This window comes from Anopheles coluzzii, chromosome X (assembly GCF_943734685.1).
Source record: "Anopheles coluzzii chromosome X, AcolN3, whole genome shotgun sequence".
In the NCBI taxonomy this organism is placed as follows: Eukaryota; Metazoa; Arthropoda; class Insecta; order Diptera; family Culicidae; genus Anopheles; species Anopheles coluzzii.
In genome coordinates, this window is record NC_064669.1 from 13,696,063 (window position 1) to 13,715,740 (window position 19,678).

The 19,678-nt window shown below is 44.3% G+C and overlaps 2 protein-coding genes across 5 annotated transcripts in view; one reads left to right on the top strand and one right to left on the bottom strand.

The window, feature by feature from the left end:
- Positions 1–19,678, bottom strand: part of LOC120958568 (muscle-specific protein 20-like) — a 33,764-nt gene that overhangs the window by 1,076 nt on the left and 13,010 nt on the right. For all 4 annotated transcript variants that reach the window (XM_040381473.2, XM_040381465.2, XM_040381482.2 and 1 more), the window contains exons 3-4: positions 7,760–7,971; positions 17–137 (exon numbers count right to left, since the gene is read on the bottom strand). In XM_040381473.2, the coding sequence (XP_040237407.1) occupies positions 17–137; positions 7,760–7,971 (333 nt within the window). The remainder of the gene's footprint in view (positions 1–16; positions 138–7,759; positions 7,972–19,678) is intronic.
- LOC120958592 (myophilin) lies at positions 14,776–17,672 on the top strand. Its single transcript, XM_040381501.2, has 3 exons — positions 14,776–15,051; positions 16,270–16,590; positions 16,664–17,672. The coding sequence occupies exons 1-3, from the start codon at positions 15,046–15,048 to the stop codon at positions 16,844–16,846; spliced, it is 510 nt and encodes a 169-aa protein (XP_040237435.1). The 5' UTR covers positions 14,776–15,045; the 3' UTR covers positions 16,847–17,672.

Here is a 19,678-nt window from a genome sequence, read left to right on the forward strand (position 1 = left end):
GACGGTTAACACTTACCGCTCGGCCTACGGCAAAGATGGTCGTCGTGACGAGGGCAACGTTTTTGCGATCCCACAGATCGGTCGTCTGGAAGAGGTCGACGTCGGCCACACCGTACTTGATGCACGCCTTCTGGAACCTGCGAAGCAGCAGTAGACAGTTTTAGGGACATGATTGTTTTGTTGATGGGCTTAAATTAGTATGTCTACTGGTACATTTTTGCAAAGACCTTGAAATGTGTTTGCAATAGACAGCTAAGCCTGTCCGGAAGTGCAGGCGCAAGATGATTGGATTTAATGAAAGATTCATAAAAAGAAATGATCGAAGCAATTCAGTTCAAACACATTAATTTTGCACCTGCACAAACGTTCCGTAAATTGCGCCTTCAATAATAGTATACCATGAATCAACGGACACAATGTGACACCTCCATCAGTCGATCTTCAACCGTGATGGCCAAAAAAGTGAAGCCCGTTCCGGCATCTACAGCATCCTGGAGCTATTAGACAACAATCAGAGCATCGAAAGAAAACCTGATTCGGAATGACCGATGACCCTGAGCGACTTCAGGCTCCACAGTAAGCTGAAAATGAAGACCTACTGACAAGTACCTGTTGCAATATGAACAAACATATCAGGGAGCAGAAATCGCGTCCACTGGCTACGCAGTGTCAGGCAATGTCCGACATCCCCCAGTTGCGTCCTATGGCATTTTTTTTCTGGACCAACATGATGCAAAACCTATACTCGAACAATTTTGTCGCGAAAGTGAAAAGGAATTGCTAAAAATGTAAGTCAGATGTTCAAAACATGCCTGCACGTATGTCTTCATCCGACATGAATTTCGAATAACTGATGACAGGCAGCTCGTAAGGTCCTAGGTTTATTTTTGGACGTAAGTTTAAATAATTACCTTTAAAAGGATGGTAATGGAAATAAATTATCGCGCATAGTTTTTATTTTCTTCTACAGGCAAATGAAAAAAGTCATTTGTTTAATACAAACATTAATCCCCCTTAATGTATGCTATGTAACTTTTTGCAGAATTAGTTTGATGACGATAATTAAATCATTCGATTACAACCTAAAGTGAAAAAAACGAAAGCAAATACAAAATATTGATTCCATCAATGCCCCTCCCCCTCCTAGATCCGACCAAGACTTCACTAGCGCCACCTAAACGATGTAAAATCGATGTAAATCGTACCGCAAACGCAGCAAAAACCCGTTTTGTTTGCCTTTTTTGTTGCACACAGCAACCCCGGGAGGATCTCGCGCACGTTCTCGCCACAATCATCGGTGAGAGCAATCGATAAGCAATGGAACGGGAGCGCATGCACGCTTGTCGGGGGCTGCACATCTCTCAGCGCAAGGATTGGCGGCGATAACGGGGCGATCTCGGACACCGGTACACCCCTTGGGGAAGGGGGAGGGGTTGACATAAACACGGTACACACACATAAGGGAACCTGGGGCAAAATGGTTAGGTGGGGCGAAATGGTCACCTGCATTATTGGCAAATGAACACGTATACAATAACTTCTAATGATTGAAAAACATCAAATACAATTTTTAAATCTCACCATCAACCTAAGATCAACCCGAGAGCAACCATCAACCTGACCTTTCATAACCTAAGATTCCAAAATAAGTGCATAAAATAGCAAATGAACAAAACACTTAAATACTAAACTTAAATATCTACAGTTACAATTCTGCCAAGATGCAAGAGCTTAAACCAAGCCTAAAGTCCAATGTTGTGGTCCATTTTGCCCCTTTGTATTGGTTTGTTTTGACATTTCGTGTAAGATCATTCTGCCCCAAGGACTGTGTAGGAACGAAGTCAAGTGATATAGAACGATTGGACAAGTAGCCAAAAGTTCGTTACAGGCAGTTTTACATCTAAGAGCCCTTTCGATTCAAATTTGAATTTTGATAAAAATGATAAATCGGTCTGATAAATCACAGGAAAATTGTAAATTTGTTTTTGAATGTTTCACCAAATGTATTAATGTCTCTTTTAATAATAACGGTTTAAGAATTTGAGGAGTTTCCCAAGGCTTTCTGCTGTCAAATGGCATCCAAGATGACCAAACCGATTTTGGATAATATTTGACCTCGTTCCTACACTGTCCTTGATTTTGGCCTATAGCAAGACCATTTTACCCCGCACAATACACTTTCCCGACGTATGACGTTGACTTTTAATATTCATATTAAACAAATTGGGCCGGTCTGGTGGTACAGTCATCAACTCGTACGACGTAACAACATGCCCGTCATGGGTTCAAGTCCCGAATAGACCGCGCCCCCATACGTAGGACTGACTATCCTGCTATGGTAACAATAAGTCACTGAAAGCCAAGCTCACTTCACTAGTGGGTACTGGCAGGCCTTGACCGACAGCGGTTGTTGTGCCAAAGAAGAAGAAGAAGAAGAAGATTAAACAAATATATTTGTATTCTACGTATATATTTCTGATTGTTTTTCATGAATAAAACGTTGACATATCAATTGCCGTCAAAATAGCAGTGTAAAGTGGTTATCCAATAAGAACCCTTAACTGGTCAAGAAATCCTTAACTGGTCCATTTTGCCCCGCTTTCCCTACACACAAACACACGCACACCGAACAGCATCTTCTTGGTAGCGCGTGCGAGCAAACTCCAGAAAAGCGCATGCTTCATCGAAGAAATACTAACAACTAATTATTCGTAATAATTAACGAACAAATTAGGAACAAAAAACATGAAATCATGGACACATTAAATATGGGAAAGATGGCTTTTTTGCCATAAGCAATTTGCTATGTTTATGGGACAACAATAACTAAAGAAATCTCGTAAGGGAAGGCGGGGAAAAATGGACATGTTAAGCAGTTTAATGAATATGCATTCCAATTTTCTAGGAAACACAATTTGCTTACATGTATCTATGCATCTACGATTTGTATAAAGATAAATATTACCACATGGTCTTACGAACCGGAACCTGAACATGTTGAAAAACACCACGTGATACGCCAAAACACTAGGGAAATATGGACCAAAGCAACGACGCTTAGGCAATGGTCAAACTTGTGTGCACGCATCTTGAAATGTTTTCTCTTTCTATCTTTCGGTTGGCTGTTGAGGAAAGCCCTTCAAGTTAAAAAAAATATATTTCTAAAATCAAAACACCTTTTACACGTTTCAATCGACGAAAATGGAACTTATGAAGCTGTGTCCGTTAGATATATTGTGAGGGCAAATACAACACCATAACCTCATCCAATCGCCACTTGTCAAAAGAGGCCCATTTTGTCCCATATAGCGCGTGGCCACGGGGCTGAAAAAATGTTGAAAAATTTTTCAACTTTGTCAAAATTGCTTGTCAACTGCAAAAAAGAGCTTTTCTCGTGGCCGCACCAAAAACATACACAAGAACGACAAAAAGCTCCAACATCTGAATATCATCGATATTTTGTTTAAGAAGCACTAACTAGGTACATAAATCAATTAGAATCATGCATTTTAGCATTATTATCATAACAATGGGTCACAACTGCGCCAAATAGCTGTTTGTTTACGCTTTTTCACGAACGTCAAATTTTGTCAACTTTTGTCAACTTTTTTTCCTGGCTGCTCCAGGTCACAAAATTTTGACAAAAGCTCAAAAAAGTGACAAAAGCTCACATTTTGAAAAATTTGTCAGCATTTTGTCACTCCCGTGGCCTTTCGCTTATACGAAGCATTTTTTTGTTTTGTTGTTATAACAAAAATACACATTGAAATGTTCTGCTTTACTGAGACAAATTGTTTAAAATTGCATATCTTAAAAAAAACGAAAAATGCAAAAAAAAACGGGATAAACACTTACATGATGTTCTTAAAACACTCAAACGAGTTTATTTTGAGTTATGGAATCTTTCCTGTGAAAAGGGTGCTTGAATAAAGGGTACCCATTTTGCCCCGCTTTCCCGCTTTCTTTCCAGTTGCCCAAACGCGCAGTGGCGCTGCCTCGAATGCGACTAGCGCGAACAGCGGCCACCGCTCGCGCAGCATGCGCTCCTGGTACGGATGCTACTCAGCGCGACCTGTTTCAATTTCAACACCGAGGGGCGCACTTTCAAAAATAGTCGCATTTGACGTTGCGAACGGGCGAGCACCGCAAACTGGCAGGGTCCGGCCGGCTGCAGGAAGCGATTTCACTAAACCGAGCGTGTCTTTAAGTGCACGACTTTCCGCAACCCCAGTGCGCACTCGTGCAAAGGCGGTGTGAAAAGCTCACATTTGTAGCAAGTCGTGTAGGAAAACTGCAACCGGTTGGCATCGGTGGTGTTGTTACCGTCGCCTAACCAGAACGACGATGCTGCCGGACAGAGAGTGCTCGAGCGCGAACGCGCAAAGCGGCCGGGTAGAGCAGTCGCACTGCCGGCGTGCCTGCGCGCCCGGTACAAGTGGTACCTTATTCGGCTGAATTGTTGCAATCCGGACCCGGGTCGAGCGTCGAAACGGTTCCTGCACTGCCGGCCGGTACGCTTCCGGGTCGCATGCGGCCCGGGTGAAAATGGTACTCGTTTCGACCGGATTTCTCGAAACGCTCGCGCTGGTTGTTCCCGTGCGCTAAAGGGCCCGCACACCCCGGCACACACGGAGAGCACACAACTCGCGTGTGTGCTGCTGCCGAACCGGCCCGGGATCACCTCGCACTGCAGCAGCAGCCAGGAAAGTGTGTATTGTGGGCAACACCCGTCCACGTCGAGCGCTTTTTGGCGCACTGCCGACGCGCGTAGCAAGTTGTAGTTTTACCACGGTTTTTGCCAGGGCCGCAGCAGCGCCAGCAGTCAGCAACGGTTGGTCTAAACACACGCGCGCCCGGTTCGTCCAACGCAGACCGACGGTTCGCGCCCACGGCCAAACAACGACGCTGCTGTGTTTGTACCAAAAACCGGTTCTGTTGCGACACGTTTGAACAAGTTGTAGCACGCAATCGCTGAATTCTACCAAGAGCGCATGGGCGGCAGCGGGCTGCCCCAATGGGGGCGGAGCTACGGTGAAGCAAAGGCGACGGCAAACTGCTGGTACCAGGCGCACAGCGTACAGTGCGTGACAAAAAAAAACGGCGGCGGAAATGTACGAATATTTAAAAACTATAACTAAACTAAACACTATGGATGTGGAACTTTTTGGTGCGAGAAATTGTTCAAAATTCAATGCAACTCAATAAGATTTTGCGAGAAGAGATTTTTACCATTCTTGAGCCTAATTGTATAAAATTTAAAATAATATTTTTTAAATTTAGGTTAGAAACTGAAATTAAAGCCTATCAGTGAAAAAATATGCCTCATCCGGGTTATATTTGAAAATTAATAGAACTGTCAATTGGGTATGGCAAAGATATAAAATAGACTAAAATGGCTATAAAAATAAACGAGCATGTACACAAAACAAATAATAACGATAATATTAAAACCTTTCTCAGATAGGCCATCTGATACATCTAGGCTTGATTGTTTCTAGAAATTAGCAAATCACCAACCGTCTGCGGTAAAAAAAAACCAATGGTTGTCGATTATCATACATGCGTACTATTTGGCAAAAAAAAAGTCTATTGCAACCAAATTAACCAATTCATCCTTATCTGAGAAAGGAAATTAAAAAAGGATCACACATTCCACAGCAATTTGCAAACTTCTTTTTGACGTGCCCGCACGTTCTTCCTTGGGGGTGTAACCGATACACCAACGTTACGACCAGACGTAATGTCAACGTTACGACCAGAATGCATCAATGTTCTTCTCACCGTAGAACGTTAAGCCAATAGTATATAAACTATATTTGTAGATACGAATAAATATTTACAATTTTCAAGCGAACCAGTGCAGTCGAACCTCACGTTTTTATTTAAGCTTAACACATCCTTTGACACATGTTCGTGGAAGTTCCAGTGGAATTTGTTCTCATTATATCATTTAATTTTTTGTGCCAAACGAGATACAACTCTTTTAGATTAATTCAATGCTTTCTAGACGAAATATTTATACTTCAGCAAAATATATTAACCAAGAATGAGCAAATATGCGATTGTTTACATTTTTTTCAGACCAGTGCTGCAAAATGTCATGAGTATCTCGAGATTTTCACCAACGCAAACAATGAACATATCCGTGGTAGCTTGATGCTCATTGCTGATAGTCAGTAAAAGTGCGCCATGACATGCCGAACACGACATGTGAATTTTTGAGTCCAACACGATACTCTGACTGACAAACTTAGCTTAATGCCGGCGCAAGCATAATCTTGATTTTTTCTGGCTATGAACAGTGCTGTCAAATGCCACTGTTGCAGTCATCAACACTCATGCTGAAACGAAGCTCAAATCAGATCACGTACACAACAGAGATGATCAGCGACGATACTCAAACAGTTGGAAAATCAATCACATGCTTGGTGACATTTAGTTTAGCACCCAACTTTTGGTCACTCACTTGGTCACGACATTGTTGTCGGCGATAATCGCGACATTCTTGGAATATACTTGGCGCGTAGGCTCTAGCAACAAAATGAGCATGCTTTCTCCCTCTATCTGTTTTGATTATCTGTCGAGTCAAACAGAGCGAGAAAACATGCTCATTTTGTTTCTTGGAACCACTCGCACGCACCGTATATCTCCCGTGACCATTGCGATGATCACCGACTGAAAATGTCGCGACTAAGTGATTGACCAAGAGTTGGTTGCACACAATGTCACCAAGCATGTGATGGTCGCACCAACTGTTTGAGGCTCGCCTCTGATCTTCGCAGTAGAGCTCGTGACGCTGACATGATTTTTATTTCAGCCGTAATTTGTCATGACTATGTAAGTGACATTTTGCAAAATTGATCACAGTAAAAAAAGTCATGACATAGTGACTGACCAAGCGATGGTCGCAAAAATGTCACGAAACATGTATTGATCACACCAATCGTTTTGAATATCACCTTTGAGTATCACAATTGAGTACGTGACGTTGATATGGATGTTGTTTCAGTCAGATTTTTTATGACATTGATAGTGACATTTTGCGGCACTGGTTCAGACTGTAACAATATAGGCTGATATCTGAGTTTGGCGCGTGGTTTACTATGGAGCGTTGAGATAATTTGAGCCCCAACTGACAAACTCAATATACAAAATAAAACTACTTTCACAAAAGCTCCTATTTGAGAAGATAATCTGGAAATACGATAAATTTTTCCCTGCGTCCACAACTCGGTCACGCACTGTACCAGGCAACCCCGAGCCAGCCGTCCGCGGCGAGAGCAGCTCCCGCATCGCATGCTGCCCGCGTACAAATGCGCACCATGTCGGCTATTTCCTGTTTCCAGAGCCGGTTTGTTGTTGTTGTTTTTTTCGCACATGCGCCCCCGCCTCCTCCTTTCTTTGCATCGTTCGATGTAAAAACCGACCAGTTTCGCCGAACGCAGCCCGCCGCCACCTGTCAAACGCTCTTTTCAGCGGAAACGGACCGGCGGTGTTCTTCAAATATTCCCGCCATCGACGACGCCGCTGCTGGGCGAGGCGACAGCCTTCGCTCGGCATGCGCTCCCGGCACAAATGTTACCGCGATTCAACCGGATCCATGTAGCAAAATCACCCGCGGGTACCCAGAATTTACCGATTGGTGCAAAATGACAGCTGACAAGCGCGAGTCTGCGTGGTCACGCTGGGTTTGTTTTGTGTGACTTTTTTCCAACTGTCTACAGTAGGAAAGCACCGCATATAGGGAAACTCTACTCACTGATTAATGTTGTCCATCATCTTGTAGTCGCCCCCGGTGGTGTTGATTTTCGGCACAATGCCCGGCGACAGCCGGTTCATCAGCCGGCAGAGCAGGATGCCATCCCGCAGGCAGTCCTCGTAGACGTGGCCGGCCGGAAACTTTTCCCCGATCACCGTTTCGATCCAGTGCTGCGCTTCGCGCTCCTGGTCGCGATCCCGCTTGCCGGCGACCTGGGAAGGAAATATGCAGCAAATTCAAAAATTAGCGTGTGTCCGTTGGGAGGGCGCAGTAATTGGGAATTTGAAATGTCGGGTAAGAATAGAGAAATATAAATAATGAACAATATTTGTGCTATGGAAATATAAAGGATCGCAAATATGTTTGAGTAAGATTTGTTTCAAAGTAATCGGTGCTGTTGGCAACCAAATTAAGTAAACAATAATTGATTTAAAAGGGCATTCATTTTTGATGTTGTTTGTCGACAGCAGACAATTCGCAAAAAATATTATTTCTATAAATAAAGCATGCTTCAAACTTCAAACGTGGGAAATGAATAAAACTAATGCTATCTACTGTAGTGCTGACGTATAATAATAGTAGCAAATTTATGCAAAATTAATAACCCCATCTAAGTGCAATAATTCCCAATTAATTCCCTGCGCGCTACCTGCTCGCACGCCTGTTACCCGGGTTCCAAATGTACTCAGCTCAGGTTCGTGCCATGGAGACACGACGACGGCCATCACCGGTATTCTCGGTAAGCGCCGTTTACATTGTCCGCGTTGCACGAGAAACAACAGTGATATTTTTTTAAATAATTTAATAACTTTATACAATTTTACACCAAATTTCTACTGCCATGGATACAAACAATGCGACAAACAATGTTTTTATTTATTTACATTTTGTTGCAAAATGCATGTTTTTGTTTCTCAAAAGCCTGCCATCCCTGCCACTTCCTTAGTAGACCTGCTTGGAAGTGGGCCGAACATCGGTGCGCGCATGCGACCCTGGTTAAAATGCATCCAGCGTGATTGGCAATTGTTTGACTACACGCGGAACCGGTTCGTAGTTCGTAGAAATGTGTTGCGGTTTGCGGTTCACATCGAGATTCGTTGCTGGACCACCCGCTTCCCAATTTGCGCATTTACACACCAAAATGAATACAAAAAAAAATTAATTGATTTCTGTTTTTCTTTTAGCACAAAAATGCGCACAGTTTTGCGAAATAAAAAGAAATGCACGATAAATGCTGTGCCGCTTCATTTTCGTAGATCCGGGCCTTTAGCCGTTTCCCGTGTGGCACGTTTACACGTTTGGCCGAGCGGCTGTTGTGGTGAACATTGCACGACTTCCAACAGCCCAATCGTGCGATTGAGAGATTAATTGCGAGAAAGGAACTAACTAATATTCAAATTGCTGCAAAATGAAAATTGATTCCACCACAAATTACAGCAAGAACCCACATGCGCTACCGGCAGAGGCGTGCACTGTTTACACCACCGGCCGGCCAGCAGCGCCACTCGGGATTTATACCAGTGCTAGCTCTTCGTTTGCATGCCGTCCCGGTACAGCTGGTGGCGGCTTGGGACTGACACGCAGCTTTAGCAGTTTGACACTAGGGTCCCCCGGCGGCCGTCGACGATCGTTTTCAAAATTTGTGTGCGCCAAAATAAATCGTTAGCTTCGAATAATGTTCCGTTCTGTTGCGAGAAGAGGCATTTTTCTCCATTTTCTTTAACGAGCGGTAACTGTGTTTTTTTTTTGCTTCTGGAGAGCGGCAACCATGCGTGGTTTTTCCCGCACACGCTCTTGTGATGAGTTCAGCGGCCGCCCGCGGGTAGTGACCGGGGTTCGCTGGACCGCGGGGTTTTCGCGCTCATTTTCGTTAATTTCGCCCAAACGAACCGGGGTGGGAATGGGGCAGTGCAAAGTGTTTTCTATTAAATATGGGTTCCATTTGAATCCTTCCCAAAACTACAAAAAAAAAACACACACACACACACACACAAATACACCGTGTTGTGATCACTTTTGTAGTACGCCTTGAGTGTGTGTGTGTGCTTGTGTGAGAGGGAGTGGAAGAAAAATAGCACGTAAATAAATAATAATACAAAGCAGTTCGCTAGTACTACGCCCGAACACGTTCCATGTTCACGGTTCGTTATTTTAAGATCCATCACGGGCGGTGGTGTACGGTTCCAATCGTTTCCCAACCAGGCAACGCCCGTGCGGTTGGACAGCATAATGGGAGGCCGGGGGCAGAGGGTGGACGATGGGTTCCGTTTTGTTCTTCACATCCCACGCGCAACTTTCACCGCACACCCCCAGCCGGAGGTTATGCCCTTACGGCTTACAACCCACCACAATCCCCCCCCAGCAATACAGCACTAATCCTCTGAAGGCTAACGATCTTCCGACGGTTAACCGTTGCGTCTTTCGTGGCAGAAGGGAAATTAAGGTGACAGGCGTGGGACGCTCGGTTCAATCGATTTTATTTTCACGTCATCGTGCGTGGACGGCTTATTTGTAAAACTGTGCCTCATTTTTACGCTACTTGTCTGGGGCAAGAACACTCCTACGTAACCTAACGTGCGAAGACCTATCTGGGAAAACCTATATAAATAAAAATCAAATTATAGTTAACTATTTTCAAAAGAAAAACTTTCGACCGATACGACGTTCACCATTCTAAATATCCTTTTAAATATAATTGCTATGAGCTGAACACATGGGTCCCAAATAGCCAGAATTGCTTAAGCAGCTCATTTTGGCACGCTAAAGATCGCTGCTCTAATTCGCCTTTTGCAGTAGATAAACAGCATCAAAGTTCTATGTGGGTATTTCAAACAGCGCCTAAGCAGCTTCCTTATGCCACGATGCCAGGGATTATTTTTCTTTGTGTTTTATTTTCAAGCAAGCGTCATCGATGAAATAAACAACAAAATTTGTTTGGTTTAAACACATATGTATATTTTTAAATCTTTTGTATTGATAAATTACACAAATTTTTACACAATTTACTGATAATTCACAATCGCTTCACTCAATATTCATTCTTCAAGTAACGAATCTAACTTGTGCAGCAGCAATGAGATTATTGCCGGCGTCCGTCTTTGACACTTTGACAAGAGCCACCTTGAACCGATGTCATGCATTAAAAAGCTATAACCCAAATAGCCAGCTTGATTTGTTTTGTTTGTGTACATGTGTATATTTTTAAACCCTTAATATTCATAAATTACACGAAACGTATCACAATTTACTGTACAATCACAATCACTTCCTTCAAAATCCCTTCTTCAAAGAACTATTCTAACTTGTACAGCAGCAATGAGATGATTGGCGGCGTCTGTCTTTGACACTTTGACAAGACCCACCTTGTACCGATGTCATGCATTAAAAAGCTATGAAGTTCCACCAAGTTCAGTACCCTTTCTTAACAAGCCTTCAAGTTCCATCATGAACCCTACGCATAGTGCTAATCAGCCGCAAAGTTCCAAAGAGTACCATGTGCCTGTTAAAAAGCTCCATAGTTCCGCAAAGTACCGTCTATCTCTTAATCAGCCACAAAGTACGACATCGGAACGATTTTTCGTTAAACAGCCCTAAATCAGCTATAAAGTACGAGCTGGCTATTTGGGGTGTTTCTCCAAGGCAGAACCCAAATAGCCAGAATTGCTTAAGCAGCTCATTTTGGCACGCTAAAGATCGCTGCTCTAATTCGCCTTTTGCAGTATATAAACAGCATCAAAGTTCTATGTGGGTATTTCAAACAGCGCCTAAGCAGCTTCCTTATGCCACGATGCCAGGGATTATTTTTCTTTGTGTTTTATTTTCAAGCAAGCGTCATCGATGAAATAAACAACAAAATTTGTTTGGTTTAAACACATATGTATATTTTTAAATCTTTTGTATTGATGAATTACACAAATTTTTACACAATTTACTGATAATTCACAATCGCTTCACTCAATATTCATTCTTCAAGTAACGAATCTAACTTGTGCAGCAGCAATGAGATTATTGCCGGCGTCCGTCTTTGACACTTTGACAAGAGCCACCTTGAACCGATTCATGCATTAAAAAGCTCTAAAGTTCCACCAAGTTCAGTACCCTTTCTTAACAAGCCTTCAAGTTCCATCATGAACCCTACACATAGTGCTAATCAGCCGCAAAGTTCCAAAGAGTACCATGTGCCTGTTAAAAAGCTCCATAGTTCCGCAAAGTACCGTCTATCTCTTAATCAGCCACAAAGTACGACATCGGAACGATTTTTCGTTAAACAGCCCTAAATCAGCTATAAAGTACGAGCTGGCTATTTGGGAAGTATCTAGTTGGGAAACCATTCTAAACTTCCTTGCATGAACCTGCACATCCATGCCGTAGAACAGAGGTCTCCAAACTGTTCAGTTCGCGGGTCGTACTGATACACAAATACTTTTGTTGAGGGCCATTTTGACACTACCTTTAGAATGAATGAAAATTCAAATCTCATTCTGATGAGAAAATACTAACTGAACTATATCAAATTTCTACAGTTTTATTTTATATATCTTGATTTTGTCTTACAAAAGTAAAACATAAGTGTTAATCTATTTTCTAGCCTTTACAAAGTCATCGTGGGCCGCATTACAGGCTCTTGAGGACCGCATGCGGCCCGCGGGTCCTAGTTGTATTAAAGACCCCAGGTGGTGGAAAAGGGCCTCTATATGTGAGGGACCTTACGTAATTTTAAAACAGTTAACCATTGGTTTCCGCACACAAAACATTGACAATTCTTGGTTATTAAGTACATTTTTGAATGTTTATTGATGTAGGAATTGAAAAATGAGTCATATTGACGAAAGAGGTATTGACTTTTTTAGTCTGATACTCTAACTAACTTATTTTTAGATTTCTTCTTCCTGTTTAATCGCCCACGCGCCTCATAGCTATTGAAGAATTCATGTGAAACAAAGTTAAATAAAAAATCTAAATTGTTATCCTTAAACAAGACGAAAACACAATGAATTGTACAAGAAAAAACTCTTGAATAATCATGCAATATTTGAGCTCTATCTATGGATTAATGTTAAATAAGAACTCACAAAGCCCGAGATATGTTTGCTAAGTAATTTAACTGAAGAAATGTTATAGAGAAAATAGATGAACAAGTAGATGAACACCACCTGATATCTTTAATTCACCTTGCACGGGCCGTAGTTTGAAGAACCCTGCAGTAGACTACAAGGACGGTTCGTAGAATCAATGTTATGAAGGGGTGTATCTGCTCAACATCTGCAATCTAACTCATTTTTAGTTGGTGGGACTAACATTTCTGCCAACTAGAAGAAGTTTTACTATAGCCATTAAGAACACTAGCACTAGAAAATCTCTGAAACAATGTATATAAAAAATAAAATTCAATGTTTTAAATCGCAACGCTTGCGAAAAGACACCCCCCTTGGACAACGCAATGCTTCACAATGCTCCCAAAATTGTTTACTTATGCCAGTGTTGTTTTGCTGTTCTGCTTGCGCTCGAACAGCGTTACAGCGGGCGTAACATTGCTTCCAATTAATCAAAATTTCTAGAACATCCCGAAACCTCACGGTCCCCGCGCCAAGGGGACCTAGAGGAACCAGATTGATGCATTGATGTCACACCTCAGCATCCGTTGGAAGCATGCCTGGGAAACTGCTAGCATTGGCAAATGAACGGCCAACGGATATAAACAAATATGCAAGCTGGGAAATTAACTTGTTGCAACATCTCCGTCCCTGTCCTGAGTGGATAGGGGGCATGTTGCCGCCAATTCTGGATGATGTCATTGAGGATAATATCGTGCACACACACGAGCGTGACAGATAGTTCCGATTAGCGCCGAGATGGACCACCACCACACAGGATCTCGTGCGTGTGTGCTGACGATTAAATTTAGTATACGATCGCGGTTCATCATCATCATCCACATGCGGCCGGGTGGTAGCTCCAATAAGGTCAATCGTGCAGGTCCAGGCGTGTTGACGTCACTCGCTGAGTGATCGTTGGGAAAATCCGCTATCCATTTCCTTCCGTCTGCTTTAGTTGATTTTTTTTGTTGGTTTTGGAGATGTTTGGCAGTGTTCAGATTTTTACGAGCTCAGAACACATCAATGTCAGATCAATTTTTACGGGTTGTTGTTTTTTTTTGTTTTGAAGATTCAAATGCAAAGTGATCACGAGCGATCAAGTTGTTCCTTCAACACCAAGGGATTACAAAATATGAACTCATGTGAGCTCGTACGGAAAATCAAAATCCCTAAAACCAGTGCCGAACATCAGAAGTGTAATAAATTTGTGAAAAATTGTTTATATGGTTGGCTTTTGACTTTTGAAAATTTTTGGGCCTTTTTTCCCATTCCATCCAGTTTCCACGCACACCGCGAACGCATTCTCCGCAAGGCACTGCAATGGTTTCCAATTCCATCCACTCTACTGCTTTTCCCCACATCCGATCTCTGGGCCCCTTTCCGCTTTCCAGGTGGGTGTTGTTTTTCCGTTTTGGAATTATGGATGGTAGAAACAACTGTTCGCCGGGGAGATCGCGATCCATGCCCGCTTACCACCGAGGAAAACCACCTTGCGCAAGCGCGGCCGCGCGCGACGCATCCATGCTTTGCGAGAATAATCCGCGCGCGATCTCTTGCGATCTTGCTGTTTGCTGTTTTTTTATTGTTGTTTTTCCCCCTCCCATTTACTATACCGTATCTTCGCCTGTCCGTGTTCGAGTACTTCCAATACGCCACTCCCCAACGAAACCTCACAACCGTGAAGCCCGCACGATGGTGAATGTGTGTGTCTGTGGGGAAGATGGGGTGCGAGGATGCGCACAACAACATACTCGAACTGGCCTAAATGATCGTTTGGGCATGAGTCGCGCGCGACGAGGGTCCGGGTGTGTAAAAACACATCCCGAAACGACACGCGCCCTGGATCACACGCTCTCAACCTTCCCCACGGGGCCCACCCCGTCGATCCGGGCGCCGAAAATTCTGCCAGCCCGACACAAAATTCGCCCACCCTCGGACGATCCGGCACAGTCTAGCGCAGGTCGGCGTACGGCAAACATCTTGTTCGGACTAATTCGGTGCACAGTTTTCCACGAGTTTTTCGGCACGACTGTCTCTGTGTGTGCTTGTGTTAGTTTGCGCGTGTGTTGTTGGTAGTGCTTTGTTCGAGCAAAGCGCGATTTGTTTGCGTAGTCCGGTGTGTTTTCCGGTACCTAACATCTTTAGCTGCTTACCTGCGAGCAATCAACCGTATCAATCAAATCTTCAAAAATGGCGGTACGTGCACTGGGCGGTGTTTTGGAAGATATTGGGTGAAGATTTGAGATCCTCTCGCGGTTTTGTGATCTGTGGAAAAGATCATTGCTTTCTTCAACCACCTCCTAGAACCTCATGCCGAAGCCCTTAACACCCAATTCTCCAAAACTCTATGCCTTAGTCAACGCATTTTGTGAAGTCATCTCGGGATATCTAATTTTCTTGGAAGGAACAACATCAGAGAACGGTTGTCATGTGGTTTTCTGCAGACAGATGTATGTCTAAACAGACGACTAGTTTTTTGTAGATTTTTTTCTTCGCTTTTCAAGCGTAAGTTTTTCCGATGCCAAATCCCCTTCTCCAACGGCCAACAACTTTGAATGCCAATAGCTTGGTGCGCATGCGAATTTGCAATCCAAGTTTCAGCTAATGGCTTCTGTCGAAACAAATGCATTGGACAGGTTTGGCCCCACTCGTCCCACGCTTGCGGGAGGGATGTCACGTTTCCCTTTGCTGTCCCCATCAGGTAGTATCGGTCAATGGTCCGAGAAGGAATAAAATTAGCCGACCGAGGCTGTTTTTTTCGTTTTCAGCCCCGACGGAAGTCGTAGGCGTTCATTTGGTGTCCGCGCGTTGTTGCGCCTTTTGCAACAGCCGCTCGAGCAGGATTTTAATAACAATACGATGACGTCAGTGCGACCAGGCAAAGCGTACGCTGGCGATTTGCCGTTGGAAATCAATGTACCGTTGCGAGGATATCAAAATGGCGCTGGTTGTTGTAGCTGCCAGCGGTAATGCGTACCACTTTTAGAAATGATTTTTCACCCCCAAGAGCAACGTGGAAGGGGGGAGGGCAAAGCATTAAACCTTTCTCCAAACGCTCCAGGTCCGGAAAGAGCGATTTGCGACGAACCGCCATCACATAGATGCGGGCGAATTCTGAGGAAATCTCTCCGTTCCGTCCGGTAGTGCAAACACATCCGTTCCGCGAACGGTTGTGCGGTTCTATTTTTGGAAACCCGGCACGTCCAAAAACTCTTCGTGTGATGGAGAATAACATTGCCATCAAGCTGTTGGAAAATTCCCATTCTCCGATCGGAGGGTGGGCATACAAAAAAAAACACACAGACACACACTGCACTGCGGTTGGAAATTCGCGAATGGATTCGCGTGTTTATAGCATTCTGGGTTTTATGACCTTTTTTCGTCTGCTTTCTGTGCTCCTCCCGTACTTCACAGCCCCGCAACAAGGAACAGGAAGCCGAGGTGCTGCAGTGGATCAGCGACGTGCTCGGTGAGAAGCTGCCGCCCGGCCCGTACGAGGACGTCCTCAAGGACGGTGTTGTGCTGTGCAAGTTGATCAACAAGATGGCCCCCGGCTCGGTGAAGAAGATCCAGGAGCGTGGCACCAACTTCCAGCTGATGGAGAACATCCAGCGCTTCCAGGCGGCGATCAAGAAGTACGGCGTGCCGGAGGAGGAAATCTTCCAGACGGCGGATCTGTTCGAGCGGCGCAACATCCCGCAAGTGACGCTCTGCCTGTACTCGCTGGGACGAATCGTAAGTGTGCTTGTTGGTAACGTTCTGCAGGCGTTTCCCAGTTTGTACTGATCCTTCGCCTCCGCCCCAACAGACCCAGAAGCACCCAGAATACAACGGACCTACCCTTGGGCCGAAGATGGCGGACAAGAACGAGCGCAACTTCAGCGAGGAGCAGCTGCGTGCCCATCACGGCGAGCTGAACCTGCAGATGGGCTTCAACAAGGGTGCCTCCCAGGCCGGCCAGGGCTCGTTCGGCAACACCCGCCACATGTAAAGGCTGCCGCCCAGTTTCCAGGGCACGGTCCTTCATTGCCTATCTATTAGCTGTATTCCCGCGGGAAGTGTGTTTGGTGTTTTCTTTATGTACAAAAACAACTCGAACCAAAACAACAACAATACCCTCATCGTACTCTTCTATTTCCATCACTCATCGCTTCAAAGAGAGTCCATTTTTTTTTAAATATCGTTTTGCTCATCGGGCAATCTCCGACCCAACCACATCTTCGGAGGATCCGTCATCGTTTGTGCATCATTGGCTATTTTTAGGAGTTTACAGAAAACCGACAACCCTCACCATCACCCATACATACGTACGCCCTCGCCCTTCGCCCGTCGGTGTGTTGTTCCCGATTGCGGTGCGACCCCAGCCTACGACACCTACGCGGCCTACGCGAGAGCACCACAGAAACCTTCATCGCTAAGGACGCGGCCGCGGCGAGGATGTCTATCGCGGTCTTGGAGGGCGAATCCATTATTTATTCTTTACGAAAAACAAACGATCCCGCGGTCATATTTCATCGCGCCACTCACGCCCAACACTTCACTTCACTCCCGACGAAGCGGGCCATGCGAGAATGCATCGGTAGCCAGCTGAACGTGACTGATCGGCTGACGGTGACAGTACGTTGAAGATTCGTGGGAGATATTCGGTGAAGGGTTTGGGCGCGCGTGTGTTGTAAATGTGTTTTATCTTGTGCGCTTTCTTTTTTATGGTAAAGCATCTCGTACGTTCCCTTGCTTGCTGGTAGCTCTATTTTGCATTCGTATTATAAATGGACGTACGGACTATAAACAAATAAATTATACTCTGTGACAACTAAGTCACCGGTCTTGTTTCGCGTTGTATCACTCCTCCGGCATGATTCCGGCAGAGCTCAAATAGGAAGAAATCTTTTCAGCATCGGCAATAACATTGAGCAGTCTCAGGGTCCGGTTGCATCACCAGATGGTGGCTGAAGTTACCAGCATCATTAGTACTCCCACCTCCACGACCTGTGTTAACTGTACGCATCCGACGTAGATGGGTGTTGCCGCTGAACTCTTTACAAACTACCGTCACTTAATTATCAGTTATCAGTCCTAGCAGATAGTTAAACTCCCTTCTCGCGCCGCACTATTATCACCTGTCGTTCGCCAACCCGTGTGCCTGCATTGGAATTGCGCGAACTCATGACCTCCTCCCTTATGGAGGGGCAGAGTAGTTGCTTCCGCCAGCTCTCGGCTCTCCTCTGACCGCTCTCCTTTGCTAATCGTGGGTTCAGTTTTCTGATTGGAAAAAAAGTACTAATTGCAACTTGTGCGTGTGAGTGTGTGTCCATGCATGTGTGTACTTGACAATATAAAGCCTGATTACCGAACTGCCCGGTGGGAGCAGGGTGGAGTATTACGCACGTCGGAGTACAACGTATCAAGCGATAGAAATCTCTAGAAACCGATTCCGATTGGCGCACTGGTGGAGCCAGCCGGGGTAAGGTCACTCCAAACAAACAGATCTATAAATCCGGACGACCGAAACGATCATCGTGATGAGATATGTGTACAGCTGCCGATGTGTGATGTGCCGTATACTAGGCCGGGTGGTCCTACGGTTGCCCCGCTCTCCATGTCAAGGTTGAGCGTGCGGCCTTTCGGAAAGATAAACATAGCACGAACACATCCCGGGGTCCCGAATTTCTTCACCACCGTTGGCCAAGGTTGCTCGCCAAGGTTCGGGTTCGTACCGTGTCTGAGCCAGCTGCTTCGAATGCTTCATATTTTAATCGATAGCGGGTTAGCGCGTTGCGCTCCAATAAACGCGAGAATTATTATGGTGCGCGCGCTTCTTCAACCTGAATGGTGTGCCAATTAGCGCACCATGAAGCAGTATGGATACCTTTTAAAGGGCTCCATAGATCGAATTATCTATCATTTTGGGTTTTGGTTAATCGATTATAAAAAAAGCCCATACACTTTATAAGATTTAATTATTACAAAAGTTATAATAATAAACATCTATCTATTTACGGGATAGATAGGATAGTATTTTAGCCGGTCTCGAAGTACAGTTGTCAACTCGTACGACTTAACAACATGCTCGTCATGGGTTCAATCCCCAAATAGACCGCGCCGCCATACGTAGAACTGACTATCCTGCTATGGGGGGGAATCAATTAGTCACTGAAAGTCACTGAAAGCCGAGCCCACAAGTGGGTACAGGCAGTTGACCGACATCGGTTGTTGAGCCAAAGAAAAAGAAGAGATTTACAGGATGCGAGAGTGTGTTTCAAAATAATTTTCAAATAGGTTTAGCATCTAGGAAAGTAGTTCTAGCTGTTTAATATCCTCATAATGATCCTCAAAATGGCTCTAGAAACTAAACACACAAATTTTAATCAAAGCTCCTCGCATTTCCTCGGCTTTACCACACATGTGATGTTCATGCACAGGAATATTTCCCGAATGCGGTGTATATTATACTAATTTATTCTTAAAAATGTGATCAAATCGAATAAAAGACTTAATTAATCTTAAATCTTAAAATCTTGTTATACGTTTAACATTTCATGTTGTCGATGAGTCATTAGAGTCGATTAGACTTGTCACATGATTGTGGGTTTCTGCAATGTGACAGCCGTTCACCACAACCTTAGGAAATCAGTTGGACCTGAGGTATACGGAAATTGCATGCAGAACGTCTATTATCATGACAGGTGGTTCTAATTGTCGGATCAACAGGAGGATCCCTAACCGTCTCACAAAATAAACGCAGAGAAGATGTACTAATACCAAAAACTATTTCCAATGTTAATCGATACTAGTTCTCATTAAAAATTTCTTCAATGATAAC